At 37.5% G+C, this 12,486-nt stretch overlaps 1 protein-coding gene across 1 annotated transcript in view; it reads left to right on the top strand.

The window, feature by feature from the left end:
* The window catches only part of LOC101847743, a gene marked incomplete in the record, with an annotated part of 240,046 nt that extends 228,294 nt beyond the window's left edge, over positions 1-11,752 (top strand). The window contains 8 exon segments of the mRNA XM_035970982.1: positions 357-575; positions 1,854-1,945; positions 2,728-2,826; positions 3,226-3,306; positions 6,419-6,655; positions 7,742-7,841; positions 9,196-9,338; positions 10,214-11,752. Coding sequence (XP_035826875.1) covers positions 357-575; positions 1,854-1,945; positions 2,728-2,826; positions 3,226-3,306; positions 6,419-6,655; positions 7,742-7,841; positions 9,196-9,338; positions 10,214-10,274 — 1,032 coding nt within the window.
* Between the last annotated feature and the right edge of the window lie 734 nt (positions 11,753-12,486).

Below are 12,486 nucleotides of genomic sequence, written 5' to 3'. Positions count from 1 at the left end.
CCCCCTGTGGTATTTTGCCACTCAGCAGAGCAGATCTTTGTTTTGTAGGTATTTTTTGATAAGCAGGATTTGCTTTTTCTCTGGTCTGTTCTAAGGCTAGTCAGTCAAAATGATAGAAGATATAAAGGAAATACATTTAATGAACATATTTTAGTTTAGGAAATTAATTTGTTGGTATAATTTCAAAGTGTAGGCCTATATGAATTGTAAATATTTTTGGCTTACTTATGGGTTGTTGTTTTTTAGTACTGTTCATCATAAATAACATTAAGAAACCAAAATTGCAAATTGTAGAGGTCATGATCGATATTATCTTTTCAAGATGTGTTGTGTAATCCCTTTTGTACCACTCCCAGGCCACAGACATTGACGCAGGCTTGAACGGTGAAATCATCTACAAGGTGGGCCCGAATTCCCACTTCGATATCGACAACCTGGATGGCAAGTTGTTCACTACCAGTGAATTCCTCGAGCCTGATCTGTCCAAACGCATCATGCCGTATGAACTGAACGTAGAAGCCAGGGACCGAGGTGTTGGGCAGAATGGTTACAATTTCAACCAGACTAAGTGCTACGTGAGTTCCCATTTTTCAGTCGCTTTACCTGTCCCTGTGGTTTTATGCACCCCTCATATTGATCATTTTTTGCATAATTTCTCATTACATAAATTTTCCTTTATCATTCTTTGTTAAAATTAACAGAATCGCATAATTTCACATTTTTAGGCTCAGTTTGCATAATTTCAGAATTTTTCTTGCTTAAAACAATGGGGACAGTCTGTTAGTGTAGTCTCCTGTTTTCCCAGTGCCATATGTGAGGTGTGCTGACAAAATGAGTTACTTTTCACAATCCACAAAAGGAAATATTGGCCAAAAATCAACATTAGGCTCAAATATATATAAATTTTCTGTTGATGCCATATTCTTTAACTATAACCTGTCTTTTATAATTTCATACTTATAAATTGTAAAAACTTCACCTATAAGCGTGGTGGATCTATTTCCATAAGGCTTGAATCCGAGAAGAAACTCATTTTTGTCAGCACACTTCACATAGTGTCCACACTGTTGCCGAAACTCCCTCAGACCAATGATATGGTATCACTATCAGTATAATCAGGAGTTCAGGATGCAATAGGTTATTTATGAATGTTTCAAATGAGATAATTTTTCGAAGGGTGTTAAGTCAAAGAGTTTGAAAACCATAGATATGGGGTACATAGAAGCGGAAGCAAGAAATTGGCAAAAAGATATTATTAATCCGAATACAGGAAAAAGAGGCTAAAACAGCACCTGGACATGGATGGCTGGTGCCTCTATAAATAAATCATTGATGGTCTAGTCTGGTTAAGTCAAAGAAAAGCTAAGGACAATTGTATAGTTTATAAATATGTGAGGAATCACGATGAAATCAGGCGCTCGTCAAAATAATTGAAATTAAAGTAAATGTCATTTTTCGCGGGTAAAGCAATTTTAATCCAATTTTTTCAATTTTTTTAAAGTTCATCACCGTTTTTGTCCATTTAAAAAACATATTTGTATTTGTATTTTACTTAAGAACGTTGTTTAAAGGAACAAGAAAAAAATTTCAGTTTCCAAGGATTCTCAAGCTATAGAAGTCTCCATACTTTGGCGGCCATTTGTTCACTATTTTTTCCACCGATACCAGTCAACCCTATCTCCTTCAATGGCAAACATATCGACCTCTATTTAAGATAGATAGGTATTTACTTCAATGAAAGCAAGGTAAACGAACAATCTTTAAGACGATACCAATAACTCAACATGCCCAAAAATTGACCAGTGCCTGATTCCTCCGCATTGTGACACTTATATTGTTGTGCCTTTTTTCAGGTGAATCTTATTCGACAAGTGAACAGATTTGTGCTGGTGTTGGAGGATGTGAACATGGCAGATGTCGTCGCTGAAAGGGAGAAGTACCGCATGTAAGTTCTGCTTTTTCATGTCTTTAAAGATGATTTAGGCGTTCTTCTCAGTCAGGGAGGGATTGAGGAAATGAGATTTGTTATAAATCCTCGTCCTGCATTCCTTGATCCTCACCTTTCTTGCGTTAAGCTTGTCTTATATTTTATTTTATTTTCTGGACAAGAAGTCACATTCCAATCTTTGAATAAAGACTTTACTCAGTATCTTGCTACTTACTGCTAAAGGAATTGTTTGTGTGTGCGTGGGAGCGTGCGTTCGTGCATATGTGTTTGTGTATGTGTATGAGAGAGTGCTTGTATGTTTTTGTTTCTTTGCATGTGTATATTATGTATGTATGTGTGTTTATACAAAACTTATGCTGTGTGACATGCTCATAGAAAACAAATATAACAAGGCGAAAATGTGTTAGTTGTTTTGTTTTTTGTTTTTTTCTTCATACAGAACTTTTATTTTACGTCTATGTTTTTGTGTTGTTTTGTTGGCGAAGCATGTTCATATATCTTGCTGACTCACTGTAAACTGCAACTGAACTCAAGCAGTATTTTATCAGCCTTATTCATATTCATATTGGTGGGTGGTTGGCGGGTGTTCTGATGTGGTTTGCTTCTTCTTTCCTATCTAACATCTATCGTCCTTATCTCCCCTTCTTCTTTTTTATGTTTGTTACTCTCTTGTAACACCTCTAATCTTCTGCCGCTCATATGACCTAATGCAGTTGCGAGCGCCATAAAACCTCTACTAAAAACTAAAAGCCTTATTCATATTGTTCTCACTATTTCAGAAACATCCAAAATGCCATTGGTTATGTGGTCCTTATCGAGAAAATTGAGGCTAAAAGAACGGAGAGTATTCGAAACGGAATACAGATTCAACAGCAGTCGTAAGTTTGGGTCGGGTTCTTGACCCTCTTCTTCACTTATATTCTTTTTTTTTTCATTAGAGATGATTTAAGATGATTTAGGCGATCCTATCAGTCAGGGAGGGATTGAGGAAATGAGATTTGTTATAAACCCTCGTCCTGCATTCCTTGATCTTCACCTTTCTTGCATTAAGCTTGTCTTATATTTTATTTTGTTGTCTGGACAAGAAGTCACATTCCAATGTTTAAGTCTGAAAGGAGTTTTAGGGGGGTTTAAACATTTTAAAAAAAAAGTGGATCCCCCCGGAAAAAAAAAGAAAAGAAAAGAAAGAGTAGATCTATCTTTGTTCCGAATTAATTTGTCACAATTGTTTTTGTTATGTATTTCATTATTCTTTGGACCGTCGTTTCTCTGTACAGGACTGATTTGACTTTTGTGGTTGCCCTGCCCCGAGAGCCTTACACCTTGCTCAATGTAACCAGCCCGTTTGCTCAAGACAAGTAAGTTAATTAATTTCGTCGATTGTTTTACTTGCACAGTGTGTGATTGATGTGGATTTTATTTTTTAGTCTCTCGTTGTGTGTCTGTTTGAATCCTTCGTTGCTTGTATCGGTTTTATGTTTAAAGCTTTGTCTGTGCTTTTTTTAATGTATACTTGGGAGGACTTCTGTAACGAGTGACCACTATAAGACAGAGCAGAATTGAGGGCTAGGGGTAGGGGTAGATCTAGGGATAGGGGTAGGATTAGGGTTTGGGTTAGGGTTAGGGTTTGGGTTAGATTTAGGGTTACGGTTAGGCCTCTTCTTTATTGTGTTTGATGACGTGGTCGCTCGTTACGGAAGTCCTTCCGTATACTTTTTTACAAATGCTAAATTACAGACATGTCAAAAGTGATTTTTGCGCTGATTGGATTCTTTGAAGGCCATTGGCCTTTACGGGAAATTATAAAATGAAACAATATTGTAAAAAATTTTATTGTTATTTATTAAAGTTGTTTTAAATTGAAAATATATTTACACCGAATTTTAATATCTTAACATTTTAAAGTCTAATTGTTGACCAACCGTGCTGTGAACTGTTGCGAATTCAACCAACTTGTGTTTCGCGCGCTCATATGACCTTATGCAGTTGCGAGCGCCGTAAAACTCCATACTAAACTAAACTAGCTGATTGTCTTCTTGTAACAGTGAACACATGTCTTTTTCACACTGAAATAGGTGTATGAACTGGTTGGGTTTTTTTTCCACTTTTGCAGGAAAAAAATAGGGGTATAAGGTAACAAATGTGAGGCAGCGTGGTGGAATCAGGCTCTCGTCAATTTTTGGGCATGTAGAGTCATTGGTATCATATTAAAGCTTGTTCACTTGTCTTTATTTGGATGTAAAAAATATCAATTTATCTTGAATACAAGTCGAGATATTTGCAAAAGAAGGAGGTGGGGGTCTCTTGTTTTCAGAGGTGAAATCAGTGAGAAAATTGCCGCCAAAGATTAGTTATTTACTTAACTTAAGAGTCCGTGGTTACAGAAAATTTACATTTTTTGTGCCTTTAATCAATGTTGTTCAGAAAAATTCAAACAGAAAAGAGTTCTTTAACAGACATGAAAGGTGGTGATTCAAAAAACAAAAATTTGATAAAAAATCCCAAACTTGCGGAAAAATACAAAATTCTTCACTTTGATTATTTTGACGAGAGCCTGATTCACCACGCTGCCTCACAAATAAAGTTTACAGTTTCCGAAATATTTCACACCCGAGTGGCAACCAGCTGGTATGGGCTGTTTGTTTACCGTCCCCAGTGGTCAGGTCTTGTGTTGACTTAAGCCTTCACCGGGATCTGTTTGCTTAGTTTGCCGAACACATCTTGCGTGCTTACTGCCCCTGTTGCTTGTTTGGGCAGCCTAGAATCTCACACGCTGGAGGATTAATGCTTTGGGGGGGAATGGGGGGGGGGGGGGGGGAGGGAGTGAAAGAGAAAGAGAGAGAGAGAGAGAGAGAGAGAGAGAGAGAGAGGGGGGGGGGGGGAGACAGAGGGAGAGTGTAGTCACGGAAAGTAATGTTGAAACATCGTAAGTTAAGTGAGTGTGAAGGGGTTGGAGGGTTATAGGGGGAAAAACCAGCCATAGTAGACCATCTCTTGATACAGTTTTTCATTCCGTGTGCTATCAGGAGAGAAACAGATCTATTCTATTCAGTATGCCCCTCGGTGTTGCCAACTACTTCTCTGTTAGTAGTTTGAACTTTTACTTTCAAGTCTTCAAGTACAAATTTGTCTACTATGATAATGATACAACAGGATTTTTTTAGGATGATTTCTGAATGTGATTCTGTTATGGTGAGCTTTTTAAAAAAAATAAATTATACAAACTTTTTATTTGATTTTGTTGATTGTAAAGTTAAAGTTATTATACTTTCTCTCTGTTTCGTATATATATATATATATATATATATATATATATATATATATATATATATATATATATATATATATATATATAGTTTTTGTTAGCTGTAACCAAAGCAGAGCTTTATTTTCTTACGATGCATTCCCTATAATGTACAATGAACAGAGCATTCATTGTGTTTGATATGTTTGCTTTTTTGGTCAATGGTTCCCTTTTACTTTTGTATTCCTAATTGAAAATGATCCATAGGGTGGCGTGTAAACAAAGTCAATGACTTCGTTAATCTATGCTATCTAATGAAAATAGACAATCTGATGAGCTGTTTACCTTCACATAGACGAGTGTAGTGTTTGAGGGTTGCGCTGTCCAGATGCGGATTTGTCAGTGAAGCAAGCTTAGAGGCGGAAATTGAAAAAGCGGGGACATCATGGAAACAGATAGAAAAGGATGCTCAGGACAGGCTTCCCTGGAGTAATGTTGTTGATGGCCTGTGCTCCACTGGGAGTTAAAAAGGGCAAGAGAGAGAGAAGCTTCGAGTGTTGGCCACACGACTGAGTTTACATGATAGCAGACATTTTGTTCCCAATGTATAGCTTATAAGATATGGAGACACGTATGCGACCACAAGGGAGAAAGCTCTTAGAAAAACATTTGTATTCTATGAGTGTGGTATTTTGTCTTTTGACCAAAACTAGGTTGATAGTGCCGTAAAAAACATATACTCAAACAAATTTTGTCCTTTTTCTCCTCCCTCTGAACCGTCTGCATGAATTGACCCCCCCCCCGAGCAGTGCTACTGGTGGTTGTAGTGTCTTTAGGCCATTCCCAAAGGGGAGATAGTAACATGTTCTTATGCACAGTAGAATTGTAAATGGGCTGATTTATCAATGTTATGCTCATACTGTGACGGAACAACATAGGGGGGACTTCTTTTTTTTCCCTCGTCCTTACTATCGTCATTTTTCCTCTACTTCTTTTGAATGTTTGTCACTCTCTGGTGAACTGTTATTTCCGGGGTGCCTTGATAGTTGAAGCAAACTTGATGCTGTTGAGGCTAGAGAGGTGAGCAGTGTAAGCCTGATTCACTGTTTGGACTTAAGCTGTTGACATCCACCTCTTGGCGCTCATACTCATACGACCGTATGCATTTGCGAGCGCCGAAAAACCTTACTAAAAAACCGGATCTTTTTCTTCTTTCTTTTTCTCAGCATTTTGTCTGGTAACGGACCAGCAACCATCAAAACTGCCATTAGCGACAACATCGGAGCGACCGTGGAGACTGTCCGTCTGCCCTTTGACCAGACGCTCATTGTTGTCAACGAAGTGCGCGCCAAATCCTACATCTGGTGGATGGATGACCCATGGGCAGCCCTCATTGCTCTGGCGGCCATTATCATTCTCCTCGCCATCGTCGGCATCATCGTCATCATTTTCACTCATTCCAGGTAAAATATCTTTTTGAAAACTTTTTTTTCTTTGGAAAAAGTTCTGTGATGGGTTTGGTTTGGATTTAGCGTTCTTTTAAGCTCTGTAACTACTGTAAGTGTAAGATTAACTCTTTTAAGCCGAGGGCTCCTGATCATAATTTTCTCCCCGTGGTTGTATGCACCCCGCATAATTTAGCAAAATTTGATCATTTTGGACATAATTTCTGATTATTTTCCTTTATCATTCTTTTTGAAAAATTAACAGGATCTGGTTATTTCACATTTTTGGGCTGATTTTGCTTAATTCTAGAATTTTTCTTGCATAAAACGATGGGGACAGATAATTTTGCCCAATTCCTGGCATCCTGAGCTTTGGCTTTTTCTGCTGGATAATTCAGCGCTCTCTCCTCTGTGTGTGTGTTTGTGCGTGTGTGTGTGTGTGTGTGTGTGTGTATGTGTGTGTGTGTGCCTGCGTCCGTGCCTGTGTCAGTGTGTGCGTCTTGCGTGTGCATGTGTGTGTATGTATGTGTGTGCGCGTTGGTGCTTGTGTGTATGTATGTGTGTGCGCTCTGGTGCATGCTTGCGGGTATGAGTGTTTCTTTTTATCAAGTAATGGGCTGGTCTTTGAGTAGATAACATAGACATAGTGTTGTGTTAAAATTAGCACAATCGCATAATTTCACATTTTTGGGCGCTGTTTGCATAATTTCAGAATTTTTCTTGCGCAAAACGACAGGGACAGATCTGTGACTGATATTTTAAAAACATTTTTTTAATGTTTAAATAGAATTATTTACTGCTTTTGAACTCTTGGTGAGAGAAGTCCTCTGTTAGTTATTTATTTAGTCTTAAGGTGGTTCATTCATAAGCCTGTCCCCATGGTTTTATGCACCCCGCATAATTTAGCAAAATTTGATCTTTTTTTGGTGCCTAATTTCTGATTATTTTTCTTTATCATTTTTTGTTAAAATTAACAGAATCGCATAATTTCACATTTTTTGGCTCATTTTGCATTATTTCATTATTTTTCTTGCATAAAACGACAGGGACAGATAAGCCTGGAGAGTGAAATTTCTCAACTTGTTCGTATTTCTCTGTTTTCAGGTACATGAAGTTCATTCATCAATATCGTGCATACCAAAGCACTTATGACAACCCCGATTTTGCTGAGCCGCCGGGCTTCCTGAGAGAGTATGAAACCCAGGTCAGTAAACATTGCCTGCAGTTTTAATGCAATATAATGATTCATGTATTCGTGCGCATACTCATACATGTGCGTGTGGGCGCACATATGCACAGACGCTCACACACACACACACACATGCACATGCACACGCACACACAAACACACACGCACACACACACACACGGATACACGTACACACACACACACACACACACACACACAATCACACACACTCACTCACACACACAGTCACACAAACACACACACACACACACACAATCACACACACAGCACACACACACACAATCACACACACAGTCACACAAACACACACTCACACACACACAATAGATCGAAGAAGAAGAAGAAGAGGAAGAGGAATAAGTTATTGTTAAAATGTATTCAGCTCTTTTATATTTAACGTTAGTTCGGTAAAGTTAAATTTCAAAAAAAATGTTTGTGAAGTGTGCTGACAAAATGAGTTACATCCCGTATTTGAGCCCTATTGAAAAAAAACCATCTCGCTTATAGGTGATACAATTTATAAGTATGAAATAATAAAAGGCATGTTACAGTTAAAGAATATGACTTCAACAGAGAATCTACACATTTGACCCTAGTATCGATTTTTGGATATTTCCATTTGTGGATTGTGAGAAGTAACTCATTTTGTCAGCACGGCTCACATTTTATTATAAAGAGTAAACTTCATTAGTATTGAAATCTTTTAAATCAGTCATCCATTTTACTCGTAGATCATAGTAAATTAATCTTATAAATCAACCCTATCCGTACGCCCTGGGGTAATTTTGTACCCCCGGGGTTGTATTCTTCACATTTTAGAATACTTTAAGTTGGAAGATCTCTTTGAAACATTCAGTATTTGTCAAAAAATCATTTTGACAGACTGTTATGCAAAGCGTATGGATCGGATTAATGAGTAAATTTCCTCTTTGGAAAGTGGTGGCACAGAGTTCCCCACGTCGTATGGATATGATAGTAAAACACGACGTACTGATAGGGTTAACAGCTTTAATACAGAACATCTGAAAAAAGTGAATGGGTGTCATATATGAAGTGTGCTGACAAAAGGAGTTATGACAAAATGAGTTACTTCTCGGATTCAAGCCTTATAGAAATAGATACACCAGGCTTATAGGTGAAGTTTTTACAATTTATAAGTATGAAATAATCAAAGACAGGATATAGTTAAAGAATATGGCATCGATACAAAATCTATAAATTTGAGCCTACTCTTGATTTTTGGCCAATATCTCCTTTTGTGGATTGTGAGAAGTAACTCATTTTGTCAGCACGCCTCACATATTATGCTATGGTTTCTAACATGATGGAATGTTTTCGTCCCGTGCAGAGTCTCAACATGTACGTGCCTCCTGAGGCAGTCCCTGACTATGGAGAAGTGCGCATGACCTTGGACGAAGGTGGCGTAGAGCATGTCACCCACACAGGTCATGACCCCAGGGTCGCCGCTGCGGTCAACCCCATCTACCAAGGGTAAGTCAACGGCTTTGGGTCCGTTTTCAGCAGTCGTTATTCTCCTTGGATAACTCTGTTGTTGTGGAAATAAAGTGGGTTGGGGGGGGGGGGGGGGGGGTCAGAGTTAATATCTAATTTTGTTTATTTCTTTTTTTACATGAATCTCTCTTGAACCTTTAAAATTGCTGGAAATCCAATTTGTCTGAAGTTTTTTCCTAATTAAATAGTTGAGCCTTTGTTTGAATCAATGCAATGAATTTATTGTTCTCTAGGTTATGGAATGAAAGGAAATCTAATCTGTTGTGTGAAGCCCATGTTAGAGGATCATTCTAAATGATTATTGTTGTGATGAGGTGCCTGAATCATTCTTAAAGTTATACAGTTCAAGGAAACACTGTTACAAGTGAATTGTCCTGTTCTATATATGTGAGGCAGCGTGGTGGAATCAGGCTCTCGTCAAAAGAATTTTTATCAAATTTTTTGTTTTTTGGCTCAACAGCTTTTATGCCCATTTAAGAACTCATTTCAGCGTGGATTTTTCTGAAAAACGTGGAATAAAGGCACCAAAAAATTATAAATTTTGAGTTACCACGAACTGTTAAGCTAAGGAAATAACTAATCTTTGGCGGCCATTTTCTCACTAATTTTACCACTAATCTCACTAGAAAATGAGTAATTGGCGGGTGCTCTAGTGTGGTTTGCTCCTTTTTTCCTATCAAACATCTATCGTCCTTATCTCTCCTCCTCCTTTTTTTTGTATGTTACTCTCTTGTAACACATCTCTATTCTTTGACATTTATATGACCTTATTGTGTTGCAAGTGCTGTAAAACACTTAGGAAGACAAAAACGAAATTGCTAGAATGTCTCACCTGTGACTGTCTCTGTCTTCAGGGACTCCGGCCAGCAACTGGAGCATGCGGAAGCCAAACCAGACAGCATGACCATGCTGTAAACAAAGTCTGTGATGGATGAAACAGCATCAACTTCCTTCTACTTGGAGCCAGATTTGCCAACTATCTGCGTTTTCGTTTTCTCATTTTTTTGACATATCAACAGAAACAACCTTGCCACCAAACCTTGATGTCATTTCCAAAGTTTTTTCACCATAGCCTTCTTCCCTCATATTACTCTTTTCTTCTTTTATTTGCTTTTCAGCTACAGCACAGAATTATTGAAAACTATTTTAGAGTAGTGTATTAGTTTATTAGCAGTGGCAGCTTCCTGAAACACTGCTTGTTAATGTGTATACCGGTTCTCTCCTGTTTTTGCTTTTATTATTACCTAAAATCAAATCTTATTGTTTGAAGTGAGGATTTTTACCGGAGCCTCCTGAAAGACCATGTTGAAAACTGACTTTCTAACATTCCAAGTGTGCCTGTAGTTACTTTTCTTTTACTTATTATAGTTTTTCTTTTTTTTTGTGTCTGGTGCTACGTGATTGTTTCTCGGTCAAATGGACAGAGGGAGTTTTGAGCAAAAGAGTAATTCTGTCATTCTGTCCATCCCATTATATTATATCCCCAAGCGTTTTGAACTAATGAGTAAAGCCTGTTGTAACAATGAGAGTGTCTTATACCAAATACTGTTTGCCTTTCCCCCTTGTAAATGTAAAATTTCTAACAGAAGAAAGAATCGGTTTACGTGTTGTCAGATGTGAGTGCGACTCTTATGAAAATCAGTTAGCTACTGTAAGTGCCAACCGTTTGACGATGAGTAATTAATAATATATGATATGATGTGCACTACCGCAAATTTTTCCCATGCATATATAAAGGTGGTGTGTCACGCCAATATTGAACAGAACTATATTATTGTCTTATTGCGAGCTCTTGTGACACGCCATACCTCTGTGCATACCTGTTTCTCTTGTTGAAATGATTATATTATTTTATCTATCTGTGAGAATTCACTTCCGTATACATACACTCTGTGGGTGAAGCAAGCCAAGATTCTCTCCCCGTGGCCTCCTCATTATTCCCGTGATAGAAGTACTTACAGACTTGTCTCATCTCTACTGCTACATCGCTGCTCTATGAAATGCATGATACATTTATTTATCCTCATCTTCTTGTTATTTCCTGCGGAATTGTTACTTATACCAAAATGTTTTATAAAATTTTTGGCGAGACTGTTATTTATTGTTAATAATATAATGATTTTCTTTATTTACACATGAAAGAAAATGGAATTTATGTACTTAATTTTTTAAAATTTGGGTTAGATCCATTCTTAATAATTTTTTGTTTTGGTGGGATTTATTATTTTTAAAAGTCTGTACAAACAAATTGTATGAGAATGTGGAAAGTGAACCTTTTGGCTTCCAGTACTTCAATATCTCTGTACCGTAACGTTTGTCCCATGAACTATAGATTTTGTAACTTTTTTTTTTTTTTACACAAAATTATATATAATAAAATGTTTATTTCTTACACACCTCTTTGCGTTCATATTTATGATTTATGCATCTACAATAATAGTATGGGTTGTATTTCTTGGGTTGATAGAGAATAAGATTGGTAGATTATAGCCTACTTCAGCATTTGCCCATCACTATTTTCAATATGATATATTATATATATATATATATAAAATATATATATAAAAGAAAGGTTTTGCTTTCGGCGTCTATGGTCTAGAGGTTAGGGGCATCGTCTTCACACGCAAAAGACCCAAGCTAACTTAACGTAAGGAGATAATCTTTATCGAGTACATCGATTTTTTTATGGGACGTTGCAGCCTACCCCTCTTAGCACCAGATTGGCCCTGACAGGCAGTAGAGAAGCCTGCCTTCTAAATGATCTGAACTTTGTATGTGGATGGTTGGTGGGTGCTCTGGTGTGGTTTTGCTCCTCCTTTCCTATCAAACTTCTCTGTCGTCCTGATCTCTCCTCCTTTTTTGAGTTTGTTACTCTCTTGTAACGCCTCTACTAATCTTTATGTATGTATAGTATAAGGTTTTTCGGCGCTCGCAACTGCTAAGGTCATATGAGCGCGCACTTAAATTACCTTATTGTGTTGCAAGTGCCGTAAAACTCTTTCTAAAACTAAACTAAACTTTGTATTAAAAAGGGGGAGGGGGAACATCAAAAGCACCTGCACCAACTAAAATGTTTCATTATTTTTTTTTTTAATTCGCATCATTTGAGCACACAGTTGAAAGATGG

The sequence above is a fragment of the Aplysia californica genome, unplaced genomic scaffold (genome assembly GCF_000002075.1).
Source record: "Aplysia californica isolate F4 #8 unplaced genomic scaffold, AplCal3.0 scaffold00353, whole genome shotgun sequence".
Taxonomy (NCBI): domain Eukaryota; kingdom Metazoa; phylum Mollusca; class Gastropoda; order Aplysiida; family Aplysiidae; genus Aplysia; species Aplysia californica.
This window is presented reverse-complemented; position numbering and strand designations above follow the sequence as displayed.